This window comes from Gekko japonicus, unplaced genomic scaffold (genome assembly GCF_001447785.1).
Source record: "Gekko japonicus isolate JY-2015 unplaced genomic scaffold, Gekko_japonicus_V1.1 scaffold433, whole genome shotgun sequence".
Classification (NCBI taxonomy): Eukaryota; Metazoa; Chordata; class Lepidosauria; order Squamata; family Gekkonidae; genus Gekko; species Gekko japonicus.
Window position 1 is genome coordinate 814,643 of NW_015160222.1, and position 25,832 is coordinate 840,474.

The window sequence follows — 25,832 nt, forward strand, 5'->3', positions numbered from 1 at the left end:
CCCCCCCGAACATTCTAATCTCTCACCATTGATGTCTGGAGTTAGATCCCTGCAATTTCAAAAGGTATTGGGGGGGATTCAACCCTCCCTGAAAGGATTTTTTTACTTTTTGGATTTTTCTGCAGACTTAGAAAGGCCCATGACTATGTAGGAAAAGCTGTTGGGGGAGACGGGGGGGGGGGCAACTTGCCTATTAGATATATAGATGATGTTTCAATGGAACCAGGGGGAAGCCTGGCGGTCATGGAGCTGGATGTAGTGAATCTGTTCCAAAAGATGGTTGGAATTCAGTTAGTGCAGTGTGTTCAATTTTGGTCTAGATTTCTTATAATGATGTAATGGTGATTATGAATGCATCAGAGAATTCTTCTGCTCCCCTGTTGGAACTGGCTCAGATGGTTTATCAGAAGCTTGGCAACAAACTGATCTGTACTTCTCGCTGTGCTTCTTCTTTGCCTTGGCCATCTTCAAGGATGGCTTTGAAGAACATCAAGCAGTCACTGCTTCTGGTGACCAAGACTGCTGCCACACTGGATCCAACTTGGAACTGAGGCAATAGAAGGAGGCTGGGATGGTTGCTCTTCCAGAGCAGTTGTCTTAGTTGCTGGGATGTCAAAAGGATCTGCTAGGGCAGATGATTTAGCAGCACTGTTCAGCAATCACAGCTGGACAAGGCCTTTTCCCAAAGAGTTGCCTTCAAACAGGAAAACTTGGTCACTGTACACCTTTGTTATAAACCATTGACAGTGTTTACAGGCCACATCATTATGTCTCTTACCAAGGCAGATTAAAAACAAAAAAAGTTTGCCAGTCCTTGTCATTTTAGTTTTGCAATTGGAACACTTTTTGAAAAGGCCCTTCTGAGACATAGTAGACTTGTTTCAGAGAAGGTCTTGAAGAGACAAAAGAAACAACAACAAAAACACACTTATGGAGAGCTCTTGAAACAATATACATGAAACAGCGGTGAAGAACAAATTGAGGGACTGGGGCACCTCCCCTTGGACCATGTGTGTGCTCTGAGGGGAAAGGCAACCCCTTTGAGTATCTACGAGTATCTAAGAGTACCTGCACATGCACAGAAGACTGAAGATGAAGCAATCTTTCATGAAGAGGAGAACGTTTGATTGTATCATAGGCTGAAAAGCAAGTGAAACATATGGAAATAAAGGCTAGCAGAAGACAGCCACTGAAATACTTTGCCAAGGAAATTCTTACCTGTCCATTCTTCCTGACCATGATATTGTCACTATGTCTGTCTCCTATGCCCAGCACATAAGTAGCTACACAGTAGCCAGCACAAGAGAGAGTGAATGCCTCAATAGCTCGATCCAAGTCATCTCTAGATTGGGTAGGAAAAAAGTAGAATGCTAAACATTTCAAATCAGTCCTTAAATTAGGAATCAGAAATTGATTGCTTGGAATAGCCCCAGGTAAAGCATCAAGACAGTGTCTTGCTAGACAAGAAACAGAAACTTCCTTATAGCCACTTCACATATCATTAGCTAGTGAACATATTGTGTATTTTTGCAGTAAACTTCCTGAACACGTTAAACAGCAACATATGTTTCATGAAGAAAATATTTTGGACAGTTACTATGGCACTTTATTGTGATGGTATACAAGGAAATGAAACATTAATATAATTTATTTATTTATTTAAAACATTTAATGCCAGCTTTCTATCCAACTTAGGGTCCCAAGGCACTGAACAATCAAAACCATTAAAACAAACTTTTAAAAATATACAGGAACAATGGTCAAGAAGAGGAGGAGGAGATTGGATTTATACCTCGCCCTTCACTCAGAGTCTCAGAGTGGCTTACAAACTCCTCTCCCTTCCCCTCCCCACAACAGACACCCTGTGAGGCAGGTGGGGCTGAGAGAGCTCTTTCCAGAACTGTCCTTGAGAGAGCAACTCTGACAGAACTATGGCTTGCCCAAGATCATCCAACAGCTGCAATGGAGGAATGCCAAACTAAACAGGTAATTCTGCTGGCAGAAGACAACAATCAAGATGAAACATTCAGTATTTGTATGAAACAGGATGGCTACACAATTATTGCATGCATGCAGCCTTTAAAGTTCTAATGGCACTGTACGAACACTGGTCAAAGTGGAATTTGCCTGATCTTTAAGATATAAGATACTGAAAACATTCATGGCTAATCCAGTGCATGCTATAGTTTTAATTTCCTGAGAGAGAAGATGACAACATAACACCTGAGAAATGAGCAAGACTGTGGCCTATGTTCTAGCCAGGGACATGGATACTTGGTGTCACATTAAACCCCGCTTTCTGTGATTGGTGTGTTGTTTGACAGCCAGTGTAGTATAATGGTTAGAATGTTGGACTAGGATCTGGAGGACCCAGGTTCAAATTCCCATTCCACCAAAGAAGCTCACTGGACAACTTTTGGCCAGTTTCACATGCTGTCAGCCTAACCTACCTCCCAGGGTTGTTGTCAGGATAAAATGGAGGAGAGGAGAATGATTTAAGTCACTTTGGGTCCCCATTTACTTCCATATGAAGTAAGTAAGTAAGTAAATAAATATGTTCCTTGGTTTAGTTAACTATGACTTAAAGAGATTCTGAGGAAGGCATAAAGACCCAATAGACACGAGTATTGCTGAACAGCGCTAGCAGAAAGGTATCTAGCGGTTCATTTTTCAGTGGAGAGCATTATCAATGTACACTGATTTGCTCGGATTTCGGAATAACTGGCAACAACCATTTTATTATACAAGATCAAAGAAAACGTCTTGCCTCACAAAGTGGCTGGATACTAACAGAGAATTCTGCTGGTGTTGGAAAGCTCTAGCATACGGCAAACCTAGCAATATATAACACTGGTATGTGGTTTTCTGGAAATCTAAGTTAACAGCCAAATGCAAAGTACGGCTTACCCTGAATTGTATTCCTTAATCCAATTTAAGAGAGCATCTTTGTTGAATGCAGCAGCAGCAGCCACATTGCTACTATTCAGTTGAATATCTGCAATGGTCTCAGACGTGGAAACAACCTCAATTAAACCAGAATGATCTCCCGTTGCTAAACAACCATATGGCACGATTCTGGAATAATAGTAGAGTAATTAGAAACTTAGTGTATCTAATGGTTAGAGACAAAATACATAGGGTAATTTGTAAATCAAACTTTTAAAAGTTTAGAAAATGAACACGTACACTCAGCATTTCATAAACAGGGTAAAAGCCATGCACTTCTAGTATTCTAACTACAGATGGTGCTCTTTTATTTCATTTGTTAGCAAATCCCCAAGCTGCTAAAACAGAACACTGGCAAAATAGTAAAAAGGAAGCCCACCTCAGTTCCAGCAATATACACAAAAACAGTAGTGTGAGTCCTACTGCCATGTCTGTCTGTCTTGCAGGGAAATCATTTAAATTCAGGTCATCTTTGCACTCAAATGTGGATCAGCTCCAAGACTGCCAGCCTTCTGGTGGGCTGATTGGGATGTCAGTGCTATTGTGGGGTGAGGCTGTAGGTATAGCAAGGAAGGGAGTGACACTGGGAGGAAGATATGTGATGAATACAGGGCTTGGGCGCAATGCCATGGGGAGGACAGCATTCTGCCTTTAAGACTAGGTGCTTTTGTATCTGCAATGGTATCAGGAGGAACATTTGGGATTTCTATCCATACTGTAAAAACTGTACCTTTAAGGAAAATACAGGCTAAAGGATAAATGAGGACTGGTAACTTAACTGCCTGAAATAGGAGGTAACTTCCCAAAATAAGCTGCTCTGTGTATGCCATACAACAGACAATAGGGTACAAGCTGAACAAATGAGTTAAACTTTGCAGAGGGTTACAGAATCATGTAAAGAGAATAAGGCAGAAACAGAAAGCTTGGCCTACCATTTAGAGAAAATGGTGTTCTATAGAAATTATAACTTTCCCCAAATGTCAAAACACGGAACAATGAAGCCACAAAAACAGGCTAAGTTTAGTTCAACTGGTTGTTAAAAACTGTTGTAAGTTATAATACCATCATCAAAAAACCACAACAGTCATTAACTGCTAAAGCTGAGCTTATCAGGCACTTCACATCAGAAGTCTGATTAATCTACCCCCATACATTCTTCATCTCTATCTTTAGAAACTTTCCATATCCTTCCATTCAAAATTTCCCATGCAATTAAAAATGACAGATTCTGCATCTGAGTCAAGGAGAGCACACAACAGCTACACTCCTGGAATTGCTGCCTTCACAATATAGAGACTCATGCCTGGGCTCTCCTTGCTACTTTATAATCTTAATGCAGGTTTTATTAGGGTAAAGTGCAATGTTGCTGTACTTCAACCCACCCTTACTTGCAGTGTCCACTGGGCACGCTTCCAACGACTTCCTCTTCAAAAGCCGGCAATGATGAAAGCTGCTCTGTCCCCAGAGAATGGTACTCTCCCAAATGGAGGAAAAAACATCCTCGTCAGAGAGACAGTTTGACAGGAGTCAGGCCGGGGACAAATCCTCAGGGTCCTGTCCACCTCATCCTTCCCTTCAACATCTGTCAGTGGGATTCTTTTGTACCTTTTGCTAAAACTATATAAAGACAACTACTGACAGATGTATAAACCAACCTGAAAGATTAATTCTATTTTCCTTCTGCCCTGTGTAACTTCTGCGATGTCCCTCCAGGTTCATAACAATTCTGCCTATCAATTCAAGTCCTGCCAGTCCCAAACAAATGCACTATGGTTTTGGTCTTTTGTAATGTCAGTTTTCTGGATTTATTCTCTCCTTTACAGAATTGCATGCAGAAAGCCCCCATCTCAGGCTTAAAGAAAGGCCTTTGTTTCAGGACTGCTTCTTTGATTTATTACATAAATTCACAAAAGTCATCGTGGATGGTGGGAGAGTTCAGTTAAAGTGCTAATGACTTGAGAGGGGGGGAAATAAATATGATAGACGTTTATAACATTATGCATAGGGTGGGGAGAGAGAACCTTGCATTTCTCCCTCATAACACTCAAGTGAAGCTGTTGGGCACTAGATTCAGGACAGACCAAGGAACTTCTTCACACATGTAATTATCTTCTAGTACTCACTGCCACAAGATGTAGTGATGGCCACTAAATCTAAAATGGAATTAGACCAACCCACAGAAACTGGCTATCAGCCATAATTACCAGTTATGTGTAGCTAGTTTGGTGTAGTGGTTAAGAACAATGGACTCTAATCTGGAGAACCGGGTTTAATTCCCCTCCACATGCAGCCAGCTGGGTGACCTTGGGTTAGTCACAATTCTCTCAGAGGTGTTCTCTCAAGAGCAGTTATTACAGAGCTTTCTCAGCCCCACCTGCCTCACAGGGTGTCTGTTGTGGGGAGAGGAATGAAAGGAGATTGTAAGCCGCTCTGAGACTTTGAGTGAAGGGCAGAGTATAAACCCTCCTCCTCCTCCTTAATGATTACTAGGCACAATATACCCTCTGAATACCAGTTCTGGCAAGGCAATAATCAGGAAAGGCCTTGCTTGCAGGCCCTCTGGGGCGAATTGACTGGTTAGTATGTGAAACAAGATGGATCCTTGATCTGAATAGGTAGGCCTCTTCTTCTGTGTCTAATTTAATAGTACTTGAACTGCTTTGAGCCAAGTGGTAAAATAGGGTATAAATGTTTCAATAAAATAATGAATAAAATAAAGCCTCAAGGTCTGGTTACAGAGCTTTTAAATTTTTTATGCTTACTACTATCTCTGTCTTAGACAAAGGAATTGCTTTACAGTTCTTTTTGTCTTGGATCCCACCTAGAATTCTGCAGGCACTTCTGTGCCAATCCCTTCCTCTGGGCAATGGGAGACCCCCAGGAACAGCTTAGGGGGACAGAGGTCTCCCACAGGAGGAGGACAGGAAAAACTGACCCCCTTTCCTGTGCCCACATAAATCAGGCTGGGATCCAAGCCTTAATATGGCTTGAAAGTAGAAGTTGTCAATGAGAAACATCTCATTTAGAGGTTTTTAAGAAAAGCCTGGATAAACATCTGCTGAAATATCTCCTTCTAATGTAGGAACTCAACTATGTAGTCTGCTAATAGGGAGTATCTGTGCACTATTTCACTGATGGAGCAAAGCAACCAATTCATTAGAACACTTTGGCTTGTTTTACTACTTGCTTATCAGTGACAAATTTATATTGCTGCTTCTATGATTTTATTGCATTGTTTTTGTGAGCTGTGTAAAAGCGGATTTCTGGAGAAGTGGGACATAAAATTTTACAAATAAGTACGTCTTTATTTTAACTTCCCCTTTCTCAGTCTATGGGGAAAACCCCTAGATTTTTAGCTGATAATGCTCCCGCTTGTGTGTCCTAGCACTGCATTCAAAAGCACATCTAAATATGCACATGGTAGTATGTAACTGGACTGGAATTCTTTTCTTCACTGTGGCCCACCATTTCCTGAGAGGTCTTGAAAGCAACCTTTGCACAGCAAGGCCTCCTGCTCATTCATTTCCTTACAATGATAAGAGAATGAGTCAGAAAAAACAACAACAACATAACTTAATGAGCTTCACAACCTCATGCCAAGAGAGGTGTGTGGGCTGGGTTGGATTGGGAGGCCCCACCCTTCACCAGGAAAGGCAGCAACAGAATGCCTGATCAGTGCCTTTGGCAGCTTCAGGACAAGGAGACCCTACCCCTGCTATTGGCAACAGCCAGCCTCCAAGAATTTTCTTCCTGTCTGCAAAGAGAAAGTAAATCAATATTCAGCTTCAGAGCAACTAAACCCTCATTCTTTTATCCTGGAGAAAAATAACACACTTCTGGAACTAATCTATCTTTAATTTTTTTTTCTGATAACAGACATAATTAAAAAGAATCATTCTCAAGAGCAGCATATTTGACTGATGGGTAACTTAATTTATAATGCCTCCCTTATCTGTGAGGGCTACTGCTCCAAGTTGCAACTTCATTCTGTTTGTTGAACTCCTACAAAAATATTTAAGAGATGAGCTCAAGATGAGCACCAACCAGCTGGTGTGTCAGGAACACAATTTCTATTTATTTAGTACAATGTGCACAGTAGCAAGTAAAACTTCAAGCTCCACTCAAAGAGCTCATTTTACCAAGTCATTTTCAGTTTAAAAAGCAGAAACATGACTGAAGATCTATTATGACACAGTATTTTTATGAAATTAAGAGAAGAAAAGAAAAACATGCATGAAGAAAACCACTGGATAAAGGATAACATGATTTGGATGTTATAATGAACAAGAGCCACTACTGTAAAGCAGAGAAATAATCCAGGCCATTTTTGGATTGTTATGAGAGGTATCTATGAGACTCTGTTCCACAAGCTACAGTGAATCCCCAAGCACCTCCAGCTGCACAACAAAGCCAAATGTTCCATTAAATCCATTTGAAGCAATGGGTTCCAGGCAACCCTTAAGCACAAAACAGTTTCTTTTGTGCATGTCCCTCCTTCAAATAATACAATTTATTTTTATTCAAACATCATAATTATACCATTTACCAATTTATAAATGCAATATGAGCAACCCAAAGGATTAAAGGATAGCCACCCAGCAACAAACAATTTAAATCTAAGTTATACTGCCAAAATACGGTATCTGGAAAATGACCCTGAGTATAAGGTGATTCCCCCTAAAGAAGTTATATACAAAAGGGGTTTTTTTTAAATTACTGTATGTATCTTGTATGTGAATTTAAGATGTCTCCATCTTTTCCTTGATAACATATATGGGTGGAAAAATAGTTTTCCTTTCACGGCAATAAAGCCCTTTTGCTCTGGGTCCATGTGTAGGGGCTGATGTCTTAAACAAAAATGGAACAGAAGAAGCTCTGCATGGAGAGACTGGAGTTCAAACAAACTGCATGCTGGGAAACCATCCTGATAGGTGCTCAGCTGTGGAATAAGCAGCCTACAAAGGAAGTTGAGTGTAAATGTTTATTTTATGTCTGGCACTCCTCATCATGCAGGAGTACATGTGAGGAGGTGTTAAGCTGTGTATTTTTCTTAATTAATTGGCATCACTGGAATTGATTGGAATCAACTCCTCTATGCAGGTCACTGCATTCAGTCTGGCCATGTGAGGGTGACTGAACACAATGGCAATATATAATGAAGTGTTATAGCAGTGCAGTAAAACACTCAGGTAAGACACGAGTGCAACACCTCTGTACTGCGGACAGCTTTGCACAAACTAAGTCCCAGAGCCCGCTGATGCTGCCACTTCTCTGTACTGTCCTTATCATGATCGCTCCCATATGTTCCTTTTACCAAAGATATCTGACTTATTCAGATTAGTCCCAAACAATGTTATGATTCCTTTTATTTATTTATTTTTTTGGCCAGAGCTTCATATTTTGCTAGAATGAAAGAATGAGAGCTTGGACCGAGAAGCAAAAATTCTGTCAAACAGACAAAATGAAACTTCAGCCTTTAATTCATCGCTTAACATTCAAGTCTTAAACCTTATCTTCACCACAATCCAGAGATCTATAGGGACAGTACTTTGGCGTTTAACCCAAAGTTTGATAATGATCTGCGTACACAACTGTTTGAGTGAATAATCACACCAGAAATTGTTCCAAGACCCTTGCATGAAATGATAGAAAAGTATTCTGGCTATCTTAGCTACCTTTGTTATAGCAATAAACTATATATTACCCCCCCCCCCAATCCTTAAAGTGCTCAGAGCTCTTTAGCTAGCAGAAACGACGGCTGAGGGGTGACATGATCGAGATTTATAAGATTATGCATGAGATAGAGCAGGTAGAGAAAGAAGTACTTTTCTCCCTTTCTCACAGTACAAGAACTTGTGGGCACTCAATGAAATTGCTGAGCAGTCAGGTTAGAACAGATAAAAGGAAGTACTTCTTCACCCAATGAGCGATTAACACATGGAATTCACTGCCACAGGACGTGGTGGCAGCTACAAGCATGGACAGCTTCAAGAGGGAATTGGATAAACATATGGAGTAGAGATCCATCAGTGGCTATTAGCCACAAAGTATAGATAGGAACTCTTGATTCGGAGCAAGTGATGCTTTGTATTCTTGGTGCTGGGGGGGGGGCAACAGTGGGAGGGCTTCTAGTGTGCTAGCCCCACTGGTGGACCTCCTGATGGCACTTGGTATTTTTAGCCACGGTATGACTGAGTGTTGGACTGGATGGGCCATTGGCCTGATCTAACATTGGCTTCTCTTATGTTCTAATGTCTGAAAAAACAATGGATCAACAAAGAATTAGGAGTGGGTAGATCCAGACGCATACTTTGTCCAAACTTTATTCCAAACACGAGTAAGGTTATCACAACAATACTCCAAGAAGGAATCCAGGATCGGACTATATGCAAACATGTGCAGACCTGATTCTCAATGGCTGAATTTAGCAAGATGGAGTTCTTTTAGCTCTCACCCTATCAGTGTCACTGCTACTCTGTGTATCCCTTTATTTTCTTCCCATTATACATGTGAATAGTTACTACACCTTGGAGAATATTAAGCACATCCACCCCCTTCACTCTAGGCCTGGTGCTCACTGAAAGGGAGAGATCCCACACAGTGGCGCAATGTGTGTTAGTGCTTAGGGATTCAGTGCCCTTCACACTTACAATACACATTTTGCTAGTAGCAGGAGCAGGACCCATATCACCCCAGCACAACTGGCAGCCTCGCCCTGCTCCCGTACGCAGGCCGGGGCCCCTCCACAAGGTTCCTGGGGCCAGCCAAAGTGCGTGCCTCAGCCACCCCCCCCCCCAGGACCCCAGGCGCCAAAAGCCACGGAGTGACACTCGCCTGCTCAGTGATCGCCAGCAGTGGCACCACAGGGCCCTATTTAAATCACCAGGCTCACCCTGCTCCCGCCGGGCTGTGACTTGGCCACCCGGCAACCCACGCCGCCAGCAGCAGGTACCAGGAACTGCCAGTGGGAGGCCCCACGTCGCCCCAGCGGCACCACCAGCCTCACCCCACTCTCACACGCAGGCTGTGGGTCCTCCCTCAGCCATCACGACACAAGGTGCTGCTGCCAGTAGCCTGTTCCCAGCCCCAGTCTAAGTGCACACCTCAGCCGCCACCCGCCCAGGACCCCAGGTGCCATGGGACAACGGTCGCCTGCTGAGCGATCGCCAGCAGCGGCACCATGGTGCCCCATTATAGCTGCCACACTGCCCCCCCTGCCGGCCCGTGACTTGGCCACCTGGCAACCTGTGCCGCAAGCAACAGGCCCCCGGGACCACCAGGAGAAGGCCCCACGTTGCCCTAGCACCACTGCCAGCCTAGCCCCACTTCCGCCGGTGTGCGAGTCGCCTGCCCGCTGCCCTGCACTGACAAGATGGCACACGGCACCGTTCCGTGGCTGGCCGGCTCCTTCCCATTGATCTCAAGCCAACCGAGGCCACTTCCCTCAGCGGCCCAGCCAGTTTGCTGACACCCCGTCTTCAGGCCTGCCAATATCCTTCCCAGTCATTTTCATAAGAGAAAAGATTATTAACTACAGATATGAGAAGTTACCCTGAGGTGGAGCAGCAATACAAACAGTTTTGCGATGCGTTTAATTCTAGAAATTCAATGCCCTTCTTTAATGTCCTTCTGACTTAAAAGACTCTGCATCTAGGGATGTACTAACAGGAAGGACAGGTTGGCCTATTGGAAACAATGGGAGAGACTTGAAGGCCCATTGGAAATTATGGGAGCCAGGAATGTCAATTGACTTGCATGGGCTCCATTGAAAATAGTACTTGGCCGCAGCTGCCGGGGCAGGGGGCCCCCACAGGCGACTGCTGCAGACCGCCACACTCTCCCAGGTCCTCTTCCTAGAGCTCGTTTCATTTCTTTCTACAACGAGCCTTATTCCTAGTAATAAATAAAGCAGCCAGATGGACAGTTTCCGCTTGCAGAGCAAAGAGCAAAGAGCTCAACTCTGGATATAGCTTCAGTTGCAGTAATGCAAACCCTCATTTGTGTTGTCACAAACACCACAAAATTGTAAGATGAGACCATGAAGCACGTCTTATGTGACAGCAAGTCTATATTATATTAATTGTATACCATGCTTATCTAGTCATATGATAATGGACAATACCAATTTTAAATGCCCCTTGTTTCTAGATAGCAGCTAATATTTTCATGACTGAACACACATAGCCAGAAAGCATGACTGGCAAGAATACCATGAAAGCTGGCAAGAGTAGGCAGTCTTACCGAAGATCCAGACCAGCTTCTTTCCAAAGCAAGTCCATCAAACGTAACATCTGAAGCGTCAGCATGTCTTGCCGCAGATCTACCCAAAAGAAAGAGATTATTTCAAGCTATTAGTTCACTTAAAGACATTTAGAGAGTAAAAGTTATACAGACTGCAATGGTATTGTTAATTGTAGGAAAGTTGTTTGAAAATGTATAGCATCAAATAAAATAAGTGGAACCAGCAAGAAATTTTTGTTTCTTCCCATATCCTACTATGATACAAGTTGTACTGAAACATTTAAATCCCAGTTTAGAATCTCAGTTCATTGGGAGTAGACAAACCATGGTATGCTGAGGTTCTTGTATTCAACTGTCAAAGTACTCTGAAGCTTCATCAAACCAGGAAGTTTTGAATCAAACTTTGTGTACATGAGGAAGGAGGAAGTAGAGGGAGGGAGTTGTACACAAGCATAATTACAACCTATGTTTGTGCCTGACTGTTCTTCAGTTGCTGTTAGACACGATGTCTGAACACAGCCACTGAAATTGCTCTAATATCTTTTTACTTATCAGCACTTACATGAATGGAAGGTCAAAATACTATGGCAGAAAACAAGACTCCACTGTTTACTTACCATCTCCATTTTTAAAGATGATCCCCACCAAATCTCCACCAAACACTTTGTTGTTATATACAATCCATAAAGGCTTCATTTTAGAGTCCATGTATTTACATTTCTCCACGCTAAAACAAAAGCATTATAAATACTGTTGGTGAGTTAATCAGGAAGATTAACCAGTCAGAAAAAATACAGCAGGATTTTTAAAAAGCACCTCTGAAGGTAATGCCATGACAGAATTGTACGAGCTGGATTAAGCCTTTCCAAACGTTCATTTTGCCACTAGTTATACTGGCCAATCGGAATGTTAATAGTACAGAATTCGGGACTGTATAGGGTAACCACCAACTCCAGAATCTGAAATAATGGTCCATACTGGATTAGAAAATAGGTTTTATTCTTTTACATGCACCCCTTAGCCACATTTAACTTAGCTTTGTCCTTGAAGCTTAGCTTCAAACCACGACAGATGTTGCTGCAGTGGCTGCTACTTATAGGTTTATGGATTCAAAAAGGCAGTCAGAGAGTGGGCTGGATCAAGAGTTCTGTCAGCACAAGGTGCTAATAGTTGCATATCCATCCTCCTTCCCCTTCTCTTCCATCAGTGCTTTCTGAACCCAGGAAAACTTATTCCCAGGGTTATGGGACCTCTGTGCACTAGTAGCCACGTGGGTTGGGAGGTTGCAATGTAAAGGAGCAAGGCAAAGAGATTTCCCTTCCTGACCCTTCTCTCAGGGAAAGTCTACTTATGGGTAGGCTGGCCTATAGCTATGGCAGGGCTATTTGGAGCTCTGCCCCCTCTCTTAAAGGGCCAGCCCCTCCCTTAAAGGTCCCCCCTTCTTCCCAAAAACATTTAAAGGGACTCTTTAAATGCTTTTGAGAAGAAGCAGGGGGTGGCACGTGCCCCTCTCCCTCCTGCAAGATTTAAAGGGCTTTCCAGCTGATCGGAAGGCCATGTGCTCCCCACTGATCAGCTGAAGGACCCTTTAAATCTTGCAGGAGGGGAGGGAGAGAGGCGTGCGCCAACCCCCTTCATTACAGCAAATAATGGCAGGCCCATCAGAAAATTTTCTGCCCCATGAAGCACAAAACCCTGGCTACGGGCCTGCGGATAGGCAAACAAGGGAGCACTTTAACCACCTTCCCTTTTCTCACTGCACCTCAAGTGAGCATTAGTCCATGTGGACTTTGTGACCCAGGAATAAACTTTCTCAGGACTGGCAATTGCTATGTTGGGAGAGGGGATTCGGGAAAATCCTTGTGCTGGATCCAGTCCATTTGTTGTTATTTTAAGGTGGGTTTTTATTATCAGAGATCTTACAAGAACTTACAGGAACATGTTGGTCATCAGCTGCAAAAACCTCTCTCCTAAAACTGACATCTTACCCTTAGGAAGCCCAAGAACTGCTTACGAAGCTTACACAGAAGGCGCATGAGCCACGCTAAGAAATATTCCTCTGAGTGCCAGCACGTCTGCTGAGCAAGGCAGCCAAAAGAAGTCAGAGAGCAAGAGCCTTCTGCCTGCCCATTTCCACATAGCAATCACAAGGTCCACACTTACTACAGTTCTGAAAGTATGACTGAAGGATTCAGAGGAGACTGGAGATCAGAAAGGGCTTCTTTGTAAGCTCTTTGTTTTAAACAGGTGTGCATTGCGTCTTTTGCTTTCGCTTTGCTTTGCTTCACAGCATTCAACTTTATTAGACTATTCAAAGTCTTCATCTTGTTCAGTGCTTCAACCTGGAATAAATATTGAGATTTTTAAATAAATCTCTATGGTTAATGTCTGTATTAATAGCCAATCAGAGTGATGAGCACACAACTGTATATATACTTAGAATTTGATTTATTCATTTACTTTCTTCCGAATGGGGACTGAAAGCAGCTTACATCATTCTCCTCTCCTCCATTTTATCCCCACAACAACCCTGTTACACAGGTTAGGTTGAGCATGTGTGACTGGCCTGAAGCGTCATAACGGAGTGGGGATGTGACCCTAGGTGTCTGAGACCAGACTCAGAGGGTAGCTGTGATGGTCTGCAGGAGAACAGTTAGATTTTAGTCCAGTAGCACCTTAAGAGACCAACAAAAGATTCAGGGTATAAACGTTTGAGAGTGTCTCCCTTCGTCAGACACAGTCCGATGCTAACAACTATGCCACATAGGGTTGCCTGGTCCCCCCTGGCCACCAGCAGGGGATGGGGGGGTAGGGTTACCAGATCCAGGTTGAGAAACTTCTGGAGATTTGGGGATGGAGCCTGGGGAGGACAGGGACCTCAGTGGGGTACGGTGCCATAGAGTCCACCCACCAAGGCATCCATTTTATTGAGAGGAACTGACCTTTGTTGTCTGGAGATAAGCTGTAATTCCGGGGGTTCCCCAGGTTCCACCTGGAGGCTGGCATTCCTAATTTGTCACACCAGCTATCCCACTACACCACACTGACTCCAAACTGAATGAATATACAGCACGGAAGGTGTTTTTGTTCATATCACCCACACTGGGATACTGTACCATTTAAAGGCCCAGTACCACACGGGAATTGCAAGGAACCAGTCACAAAGCTCCATACTGTCCAATCACAATTCTGATTCCTACTGGAGGATGATTGCACAATAAGGACTGGCAATATTAGCTCCACCCAAGTTGCTGCCAGACCCTTAAAATGTAAAGCAGTGGTCTGGGATGATGAAATACAACCACATGAACAACAGAAACCAGCTGTGCAACAACAACATCAAAAGGATAGCTAGCCTCACATCCCCCAAACTGCCCCTGTAATCAGGCTAGCCTAAACTAACCTAAAAGTCAGCCTAAACAGAAAGGATTCCAACAACTTGCTAAAAACAACAAGAGAAGAAGATGGCAGTGATGTCTTTCAAAACTCCACAATCTTGGTACTTCCCCCCAAAAGAAACCATTGTTCATTGCCACTCTCGGAACCAGGGATGGGCACGAACCGAACCACAAAGCAAGATCCATCATGAATTTTGCCCTATTCCGGGTTCACAAACAGAAGTTTGTGAAGGGTCTACCATTACAAACTTCCATGAACTTTTGAAGCAGTTCATGGTGGTTTGTGGCCAGAGCATAAAGCAGGGGTTTAAAGTCCCTTTAAACCCCCCTGCTTTCGGTTCCCCAGGAAAGCCACAAGAACAGGTGGGCTTTTTTGTGCACTCTCTTTAAAGGTTGAAGGGACTGCACAAGACAGCCTGAAACAGCTGAGCAGTGAAAAGCAGACTGCTCCTCGCTGTTCAGCTGTTTTTCGGACTTTCTGCAAACCCCGTATAAAGGGACAGCAGTCCATTTATATGGGGTTTACAGGGCCGCGAACCACAAACCAGTTCGGTTTGTGAATGAACCTCCCAGTTTGGTTCGTGGTTTAGCCACAAACCACAGTTTTCTAGTTCATGCCCATTCCTATTTTGAACCTCGAATGGCAATGGCACACAAAGCAGGATTGCACTAAATAATCTCAGTGTCCAACCAAGTCCATACTGAAAAAGGTGTTCTTTGTGGTACCCTGGTCACCTACCATTTAAGGCTTTAAAAGACCAAAAACAGGTCTTTGAACTGGGCTCAGTTACTGAATTGGTAGCCAATGAAATTGGATTGCAATTGGTGCAATACAATTCCCAGTGGCTAGCACAAGATAGTAAGTGAACAGCAACTGCATTAAGTTACATCGGTTTCATGCTGTTGGATTCCTACAAAGGATGCTGAACCAGCTGGGATGCTCTTAAAACTATTAATATTACAACACTCTCAAACACCTCTCTTCAGCTGTGCTATATGCTGATTACATGTTTAATAACAGGTTCCCTTAAGTGTAAAGGCAGATTCCATGAGGAATATGAAATATAAAGTTCTTAGTCAATTGCACCAATAAGCTCACAGACTATCTAGAGTTCACTAAGGAGTATCCACTTACTTATTTACAGTTGTTTCTGTGTAAGGAAAATGTACCTTAATATATGGTTTTAAAGCACAAGCTTCTTAATCTTAAAAATTAGCTCATCCATGCCAGGCAGGATGCTGTGTATGTACTCTGATTATGGAATAGAGGAGGTAGAGACCTACCAGGTCAGCCATCTGTCAAAACCAAAATCTCCCTGCATTTCCACAATTCCAGGAGCTGTGCAAACATCAGTGACAAGGGAGCAAAATGGAACCTGTGCTATACAAACAGGAACTTTGTGAAGTATTTCTACTTTGAATTTCTTCCGTGTTTGCACAGTTGGGAATTTTTTGCCACTTCTTTGATTGCACTGACATGAACTTCCTCTAAAGGGCACAGAAAATCCTGCAGATCTTGAAGCTTATTGCTGAACTACATTTACCAGAGTATTCCTATTTATCAAGTGCTAAAAATCACATTTGTTAAAAAAAAAAAAGATTGTCATATCAATATACAAAAGCTAAAGAATTTTTTCTTCTTCATGGAAACTTAAGTATAAATGCAGATTTCATTCGAGTTATAGTATAAAGTTTTTTTTTAAAGTATGCTACTTTTGCCAGCTCTCAGATCAATCACAAATAGAATTTTACACTTGGTTTACTAAATTATTGCTGCACACTTGTACAGCAGAAGCAAATACTATCACTGCTATGCTTTATCAGCAGCACACAAAGGGATGGGATCAGAACATCCAGCTTAGATAACAATGAATGCTCATTCCCTCTGATGGTTATTAAGCATACAATTGGCCACCAGTTCCAGAGGGTAGCCATGTTAAACTGTTGCAGCAACTCCCCCTCACCAAAGAAGCACCTTAAAGACTAACAGATTTATTGTAACAAACTACTGTGAGCCAGGGACCACTTTTGTCAGATACACAAAGAGGTATCCTCAATTGACAGTGGCTTTTTAAAAGGTATAATAAATATTAAGGGTTAACACGAGTTGAAAGGTTAACCTATATGACAACTGGCCATTGTGCACATTGACCATGATTCACAGAGAGTGTAGTCTTTAACAGTCCATATAGAGGGAACTGTACACAGTGTCTTGGGGAACGTTCCTATCTCAACTGCATTTGTACATCCCCATGTATCCTTAAAACTTAATAAAAATTATTTTTTTAAAAAAAAATATGCACAATCACCAAGACACATTAAAGGATATGCTGAAGTACTCCCTATTTGATCATAATGTTGTATTTTGACCATGCAATAAGCAGGGGGCTTTTCTACACACTTTTTTCTTCCTGGTTTTCTTAGCAGTTTATCCATTGGAATTGGTTTGACCAGAGGTTTTCTGCATATCTGCCCTCCCTTTGCATTTTCACAGATGTGGAGTCAGTTTATTTTCTTCCCTAGCAAGTGCCTTATATAAACAGGATTTTCAAGGGAGTGTGCTGTTACCACTCAAAGGAGTGGTGGCATCATCAGTGGCATCACAGTACCCTCCCTCTTATTTTTTGTGCATGCTTATACAGATCTTGGCTGCATTTTTTAAAATGGCACTAAAATATCAATTCACCGAATTTCCAGCTATCTCCATGAGGGAAGGAGCTATAGCATTACATTTTAAGAAAATGGAAGCAGGGGATTCAGAGAACCTGCCTGACATGTCATTACAGCATTATCTCCCTTATATATAAAAGCCAAATGGTGGTGGCACTTCTCTAGAACATTCCACATGCTCCAGAATTGGTTGGCGCCCTGGTGTGTCACTCAGAATCTGACCCTATCCACTGGCTGCATTGCTTGAGTCTCACCTCCAACATTCTAAACAGTTTGCTGTTCTTCTCCCCACCACCACCATAACCAGTCAGAACACAGAGGTTATTTGCATATTCAGCCTCATTGGACTTTGCCTCGGAACACAGAGGTCATTTGCATATGCGACTTGAGTGGCTTTTGCCTCTAACATTCTAAACAGTTTGCTGTTCTGAGGTAAAATGTGTCCAATCTCCGGGTGAGGGCTGGAGATCCCTCAGAATTACAACTGCTTTCCAGATGGCAGAGATCAGTTCCCCTGGAGAAAATGGTGGGCTCTGTATCCTTATATGCTGCTGAGGTGGCCCCCGTATGACAGCCAATGTGACGTGGCAGTCAGGGCTTCAGAGCACGGGAGAGGCTGCAGATGTGTGTGGGGTGGAAAGCTGAAGAGTGAGGGGGAAATAAAGGTAGGTTGATGATTGGCTGGGAAGGAGATAGGGTTGCTAACTCCAGGTGGGAAATTCCTGGAGATGTGAGGGATGGAGCCTGGAGAGGGTGAGGTTTCAGGAGACGTGGGACCTCGGACAGGTACAAAGCCATAGACTCCACCCTCCAAACCAACCATTCCCTTCTGGGGAACCATCGTTGCTAATCTCCAGGTGAGGGCTGGAGATCACTCAAAATTACAACTGTTTTTTAGGTAGCAGAGATCAGTTCCTCTGGAGAAAATGGTGGACTCAGTGTCATTATACCCTACTGAGGTCGCCACAGCAAATTAACACTGAGTGTCCAAGGCCAGGGCACCCGCCCAGAGCTTCTTTCTAGATCTCGTTGTATTTATTTCCACAACGAGCCTTTTTCCTTGTATCAATATATTGATATTTTAGTGTCACTTAAAAAAATGAAACCACTTGTCTTGGGGGGGCAGGGAGAAGAGTGATTTGTCGATGATGACAGTCCAATCATCAGAAAGTGGGCTTGGAGGTGTGTGTGGGTCAGCGGGACAAATACTGACAAAAACATTATGCACAAGGAAAAAGGCAACTCAAAATCAGCTTCCAGAAAAAGACTGGGGTAGAAGTTGTTTCAAAAGAACCAGACAAAACCCAGGAGAAAAAAAAATGAAGTGAAAACTAAAGGCACAAAAATGCACACAGAAATCAGGAGATAAATCAAAGTAGTATGGAGCTAGAACTGACACCCCCCCCCCCAAATCCTCTACATGCCATCTAGATATCAGTCCTATTCTAAGTACTCAGGCTGAAAATAAAGTTGACCGGGTATTATAGAAAATGAAGCTTTCTCAAAAGTGTTTTACCCTAATTTTATGGTCCGGCCTTCACACATAGCTAAATAAGGAGGCAGAACAGACTCTGCCATTACAGGCTGCAAGTGCTAGGTTGTATTTTCCGTACTGCATTCATAACAATTCTACATTCAGTCTTATAATTTTATTTGCAACAGTTAACAGCTGAAGAATTATGCCATCTTAAAATGCTGAATATTTTTCCTTTGGTTTTCCTTTGGTTTAAGGAAAAGCTATTCAATTTTTCAGATATATTACTATTATTTCAGATTTGAAATGGTATCTTTAAAAAAACTCCCATCAAAAGAGTAAACAATTCTGTAAGAATGGGTGTAGACCACTCCTGACCTTAATGAATTGCCAAGATGAAGAGAGGGAAAATTACTTTGTGTAACCAGGTTGCTTCTTCCAGCTGTATTAAGCCCAAACTTGAAAGTCAAATAATAGTGACAGTGCTAAATTGTCACTTCAGCAGTTTAATAAAAGACTTTGAACTTTCTCTAATCAAAATCTCAGCCCTTACAAAGTAAACATTTGGATGAAAATAGTTAAGAATAGATGTTGCCACCTGGGAACTGCCAACTCATTACACGCTTAGGGCAACTGCACACATTGTGTGGATACATCAAACTTCAAACATCATGCATGCAGACTACATCTAGCCTCCTTCATATGTAGACAATGGCGACCCGGTAGACATTATATACCTGGACTTTCAAAAGGCTTTTGACAAGCTACCTCACCAAAGACTCCTGAGTAAACTTAGCAGCCATGGGATAAGAGGACAGGTTCTTTTATGGACTAAAAACTGACTAAATGACAGGAAGCAAAGAGTAGGAATCAATGGACAGCTTTCACAATAGAGGGAAGTAAGTAGCGGGGTCCCACAAGGGTCGGTATTGGGGCCGGTACCTATGTTCCCTCTAAGCTGAGTTAGTGTGAGCTAGCTCACAGTTTTTTAGCCTCCGGCTCACACATTCTTGTCTTAGCTCAGGAAGGATGGCTCCAGAGCAAACTAATTTATGCAGCAGTCAAATAGCTCGCTCACAACTTTAACACCAGTAGCTCACAACGTAGAATTTTTGCTCACAAGACCCCACAGCTTAGAGGGAGCATACTATTTAATTTATTCATCAATGATTTGGAACTAGGGGTGAGTAGTGTAATGGTCAAGTTTGCAGATGACACAAAATTATTCAGGATGGTGAAAACCAAGACTGACTGTGAAGAGCTCCAAGAGGACCTCCACAAACTGAGTGAGTGGGCGACAATGTAGCAAATGAAGTCCAGTGTTGGTAAGTGTAAGGTGATGTACATTAAGACAAAAAATCCCAACTTCAAGTATAAGCTGAGTCTGAATTTCCTGAGACTGAGAGGGGAAAATATCTTGGGGTTGTAATGGAGAGCTCAATGAAAGTGTCAGCCCAGTGTGCTGCAGCAGTGAAGAAGGCAAACTCTATGTTAGGGATTATTAGGAAAGGGACTGAGAAAAATGTCTCTGTACAGATCTACGGTGTGACCTCATTTGGAATACTGTGTACAGTTCTGGTCACCATATCTCAAAAAAGACATTGCAGAGCTGGAAAACGTACAATGAAGATTAGGGAATTGGAGTACCTTCTCTATGAGAAAAGGTTGAAGAGTCTGGGACTTTTCAGTTTAGAAAAGAGATGACTAAGGGGTGACATGATAGATGTTCATAAAATTATGCATGGCGTAGAGGCAGTTGACAAAGAGAAATTTCTCTCCCTGGCCCAAAATACTAGAATTTGGGTGCATTCAATGAAAGTGATGGGCAGTAGTTTTAGGGCAGACAAAAGGAAATACTGCTTTACACAGAGAGTGATTAATTTGCTGCAATAGGACATAGTGATGGCCAGAGGAATAAACAGCTTTAAAAGACAGATTCATGGAGGATAAGTCTATCAATGGTTACTAGCCATGGTGACTGAGGAGAACCTCCACATTCACTGGTACTAAGCCTCTGAATCCCAGAGCCTGGACACAACATCAGGGGAAGGCCTTGACCTCTATGCCCTGTTGTTGGCTGTCCAGAGGAACTGGTTGGCCACTGTGTGAGACAGGATGCTGGACTAGATGGACCACCGGTCTGATCCAGCAGGACTCTTCTTATGCTCCTATAGCTTGAGAACTGCTTTTCTCTGGTAGAAGGCATGGGTTGGGCTGATGCATGGAATTGGCAACTATGTATTTCAGCCCACAATCCTGTCATGTTATTTACACAAAGACTTCAGAGCAGTGTGAAAGTGCATTACGTGGAAGTAGTTCCCACACTGCTGAAAGTGAAGAGTTTTCCATGCAGGCAATCACATGAATGAAATGGCACGATCAACAGCTAACGACAGGTATAAACTGCCCCACGGACAAGGATCTAAAATGAGAAATACCTGTTTAGAGAGAACTTTCATATGAGCAACACTTCCACGGCAGTAAGCTTCAAGAATCACGCCAAACTGTACTGAAAATGCAGGTATATGTACTTCTGATCTAAAAGAAAAGAAAAGAAAAATCCCTCTGTATACGAATATCTGCAGAACCGTTCTCTATTTAAGGAATTTTATGACAGATGTGACTTGAGAGTTACATTTAAACTGTGTTTAAGAAGGAGCAGTCTTTTTCATTCTTTTTAAAAGGATAAACAAATGCCAGTCCAAGTGTATGTGCACTCTTTTCATGTAAGATAGCATGATATAATTGTGGTTGGTTTTTTTTTGCAAAACTGTTGATCCTCACCTCAAAGTTAAGCACCCTGCCTCTCAAAGAATGCAGAACGTATAGACATGAGTCTCGCTATCTCTTTATCCCAAAAGATAGGCAGCAATAAGAAAAAATAGAATACCGTTCTGTTTGCTGTTCTTGAAAAGAGCCCCTTAGCTACAGTGGGGCATTTCGGGGTCACACCCCATTAATTTTGAGCCATGCCCATCACCCAAAAGGCCAGCTTGTCTGGGAGTGCCGGCAGTCAGCCGCGCGCTTGTTTACCTTGCTCTCCAACCTTCACCGGTCTCCACCACAGCTCATCTGGGAGCGCCGGTGGCTGGCTGCACTTGATCACCTCTCTTTCCAACCTTCCTCGCTCTCCACTGCCCCACACATCTCCACCCCCACCCAAAAGGCCAGGAAGAGACCAGGAAGCTCCATCAGGAGTGCCAGCAGGGCAGTGAGTGAGCTGAGCAGGCAGGTGAGTATCAGGCTGCCCTCTCTGCAGGTCCGGAGAGCTGCCCTGCGCCCCCACCCCCACCCTAGAAGCGGCTCCCTGCTATGTGGTGTCCTTCTGTCTGCCTCGTTCTGAGCAGCTCGACAGGCAGGGGAGAAGATCGGGTCTAAGGGCCCAGGAAGGTTGGTCATGCCAGAGCAGTCATGTGGCTCTGCTTTTCTGTCCTGGGGCTCAGCCTGATTGCCCCTGAGGGCCTTCCAATGGCTCGCTGCCAGTCAGACAAGGCAGGGCGGGGGTGGGGATGGAATGGGTGCCATGGGTGATACAAAGGCCCTGAGGAAAACAGGCAACTTGGACATTTCATCAATCACCGAGGCCACAACAGGCATTCTGCCCTGCCCGCACCAGCAGAGCCGGCTCAGTAATGGGGGGAGAGGCGAAGCTGCCTGCAGGAGCCACACCGGGTTGGGCAGCCGGTTAAGCTGCCACTTTTGTGACTGCACTGCCACCGGGCAAGAACCAGGCTCGGCTTATCAGTCCTTTTCAGAGGCAGAGGGGTTGCCTAGCTGGCGGCTTCGCTTGTGCCTGCGAGAGACGGGGCTCTTCTGAAGCACCGGGCAAAGCCTCCAAGAAGCTTCTTTAATGGGCCTTCAGAGTGCCTGGAATGCCGGGGAAAGGGCCAGCCAGTGCACAAGTTTGTTTTATTTTATTTTTGTGATATCAGAAGTGATGCCATGCCCCCTCTAGTCCCTCCTGCCAAAAAAAATCCTGGCGACAGGCCTGGTAGAAAAAGAAACCTTGGGGAGATCTTTCTTTCCAAATCTAGGAGTCATTCTTCAAAAGTAGTCACCCTCCCTCAAACAGTCAATTCCACAATGAGCAACATGAACAGGAGACAGAGGATCACCAGTCTTGTCCAGATTAATCCAAAGACCCTGGAAACCACTGGAATGGCGACTAGGAAACCCAGAAGGTGAAGGAGATGCTGGTAGGATCCCTGCAGAGCATGAAGGTTCTAATAAATATATTGCAACCTAGATAGCTGGTCTCCACTGTTTAACCATGAACTTAAAGGGGAAAAAATAGTGGAAAGTGTATGACAATTATGATTCTCACATCCCTCTTCCGTATTCTTTTCTTCCTAAGAAACAGGGCATAGCTTGTGCTAGAGAAAAGAAGAAAGGAAGACTAGGAGTCCTCCTGGTATGCCTGTGAGAATCCATATGGGGGAAACAGGAGACCAGAGGACATTGCCCTACCACTTGCAGGATGTGGCCATGAGGCTGATCTGACATAATGGCCCATTTGTTGCAGCATCTTGAGCCAATCTGGAACATGAAAAGCATCTATCACAGATGTGGGATCATTGCTGAAGCCACTGGCTATTCCAGGAGCAGGACCCAAAGCCAAATAGCACAAATTGTATGTGTGTATCTGCACGTAAACTGCAGGAAGTACTCCAGTCCTTAGCAGCTTTATGTTTGATCTGTGCCTTCTTGGGGGCAACTATCACTTTCTTTGTCCCCAAGTAATTCTATTGTGAGTCATAGGCATAATCCAGTGCTAAACCACAATGGTTTGCTAGGCAACTAGCGGCTTCATGAATGGGTTATACTACAAATTGCTTCTCTTTGGAGCTCTCCTACCTGAACACCTTTTTTCAGTTCCTTCCTTGCTGTAGGACACAGTGGGAGTGAAGTTAATGAGAAGGGTGAAATCTGCAACAGCTAGGAGGAAGGTGACCTCATTTAAAGATTCATATGGTGAGCTCAAAGCAGCTTCAGCCATTTTGTCATGTCTCTCTTTTTCTTTGAGTAGGCTGGGCTTTCCCTTAAATGAAAGAAGCAATTGAAAGATGGCAAATGGAGCTAAAACTGAGATGTAGGTGGAGTTTACCTTAAGCTGTTTTGCTGCCTCTGAGTACAAAACAGAGCGATTCAGTCTAACGAGGTACAAACTCAGCAAAATTAAACACATGAGAATACAGAAACTACCGAGGATCCATTTCTGCAGATACACTTGGATTTTCTATATATTTCCTTTCTTAGCAGCAGTTCCAAATGGCTCAGTCAGGCTTTGCAACAAACAGGACAACCCACTTTCAGTCTGTCTGCTCATGAAAGTAAGCCAAGGGGTGGGGGACATCAATGTAATTTATGCATTTAAAAGCAAACCACATTGTTGTCCTAGCATACAGGCAGATGCTTTTTGTATACATATTGGGTTTAAAGTCAATGTACAGAAGTGTCTGAGTTGAAAAGTGATTAATTCATACAAATTAAATAAATCAACAGAATTTCACTTGTATGTTTTACAGTGATTACAGGACCTTAAGAAAAAATAACCTGTTAAAAAACTGGGAATAATGCAGGAATGGACACGGGTGACTGGCAATGTTCCCTCTAAGCTGAGTTAGTGTGAACTAGCTCACTGTTTCTTAGCTTCCAGCTCACCCATTTTTTGTCTTAGCTCAGGAAGGATGGCTACAGAGCAAATTAATTTATGCAGTAGCTAAATCGCTTGCTCACAACTTTAATGCCAGTAGCTCATAAAGTAGAATGTTTGCTCACAAGACTCCGCAGCTTAGAGGGAGCATTGGTGACTGGTACTTATTTAGGAAAAACAATTGGCTAGAATTGACTAAATGGCACAGGGCAGTAAACAGATGGAAAATTCCCTTACTCTGATTCCCTTTTAATCTCTGACATATTGGTTCAGCCACGTTGGCTTTTCTTTCATTAGAATTAGAAATTTTTGCTCTTGAACAGTTTGGGGGCAGGAGAAGGAGGAGGTGGCAGACTATACAAGAGGCTCTTACCTCAGATGCCAAAACAGCATCTGTCCTATTCTCCTGTTTGCCAGTGCTTTCTCTAGCAGGAACCTGGAGAGGGCACAGTCGAGAAAAGGTTCATATTTCAGTACTTGTACAAGCTGCAGAAGATACTGAGCAAGTTCTTCATCACTGGAAGAAGATAAAGAAAACCTGGGTAACTAGCTTCATTGTGGGAAGATGAATTAAAGTGAAAGGAAGGAAAAACTAAATCAAATAGTAAAATGGTATTAACTACCACATATACAGACAGAAAGAGAACTCCTCAGCAGATACTGAAAGGCTTTCAGATGTAATACACATGGCCACTCAAGTAGGTTTCACTGGTTCAGAAAATATTAAAAATTAGCTATATGCATTTATCTTAATGATCACCAGCTTTGGCCAACAACTGTATCTTTTGTATACTCTATGCTTATTACATCTATTTTTAAAAGCATTAAAAGTTTAGAGTCAAATGCAAATTACAAGTTAAAACATTCTTTAAAAACCATTCTTCTCTAAAATAATCCCAAAAGTAAGCCCAAAAGTTCCCTGGATCCAGAACCATGTTTCTGAGTCACCTCTATGACTTCTCAGTCCCTACACTGTCTAAGATTGGGGAAGATATTTGATATTAAAGCAGAGAAATGAAGATACAGCAACTGGAAGGCTGATGCAGAAATAGCCAGGCTCCCCTGAGGGCCTGGACACTCCCTTGACAATGGCTCTATTCTTTGGCTCCCTGAGGATTAAGGACTGAGGTTTGCAGAATAATAATTAACCCTCCAGCACCATCCAGGAATCTGGCTTACAATAACAGACCTCAGGTCACTACTAGAGACAGGGCCATCAGCTACCTCTTGGCCACTCAGTTTGCCACTTAGGTAACTCAACCACAATTCCCAGGAGATTCAATCATTCCATCTTCCCAACTGCCCCACTTACTACTCATAATTCATAACTATTATAATTTCTAGTCATTTCCTTCTTCTCCTGGTACATGCTGTCCTCTTCATTATGACCAGATTTGAATATCCTATGCCCCACTCCATTTTACCTTTACAAAGGACCCCAAAATACCAC

At 43.1% G+C, this 25,832-nt stretch overlaps 1 protein-coding gene across 1 annotated transcript in view; it reads right to left on the minus strand.

The window, feature by feature from the left end:
• PIK3CB (phosphatidylinositol-4,5-bisphosphate 3-kinase catalytic subunit beta) overlaps positions 1-25,832 on the minus strand; it is a 130,288-nt gene that overhangs the window by 9,629 nt on the left and 94,827 nt on the right. Inside the window, exons 15-21 of the mRNA XM_015411297.1 lie at positions 24,756-24,899; positions 21,168-21,267; positions 13,351-13,529; positions 11,805-11,914; positions 11,188-11,266; positions 2,908-3,075; positions 1,219-1,342 (exon numbers count right to left, since the gene is read on the minus strand). Coding sequence (XP_015266783.1) covers positions 1,219-1,342; positions 2,908-3,075; positions 11,188-11,266; positions 11,805-11,914; positions 13,351-13,529; positions 21,168-21,267; positions 24,756-24,899 — 904 coding nt within the window. The remainder of the gene's footprint in view (positions 1-1,218; positions 1,343-2,907; positions 3,076-11,187; positions 11,267-11,804; positions 11,915-13,350; positions 13,530-21,167; positions 21,268-24,755; positions 24,900-25,832) is intronic.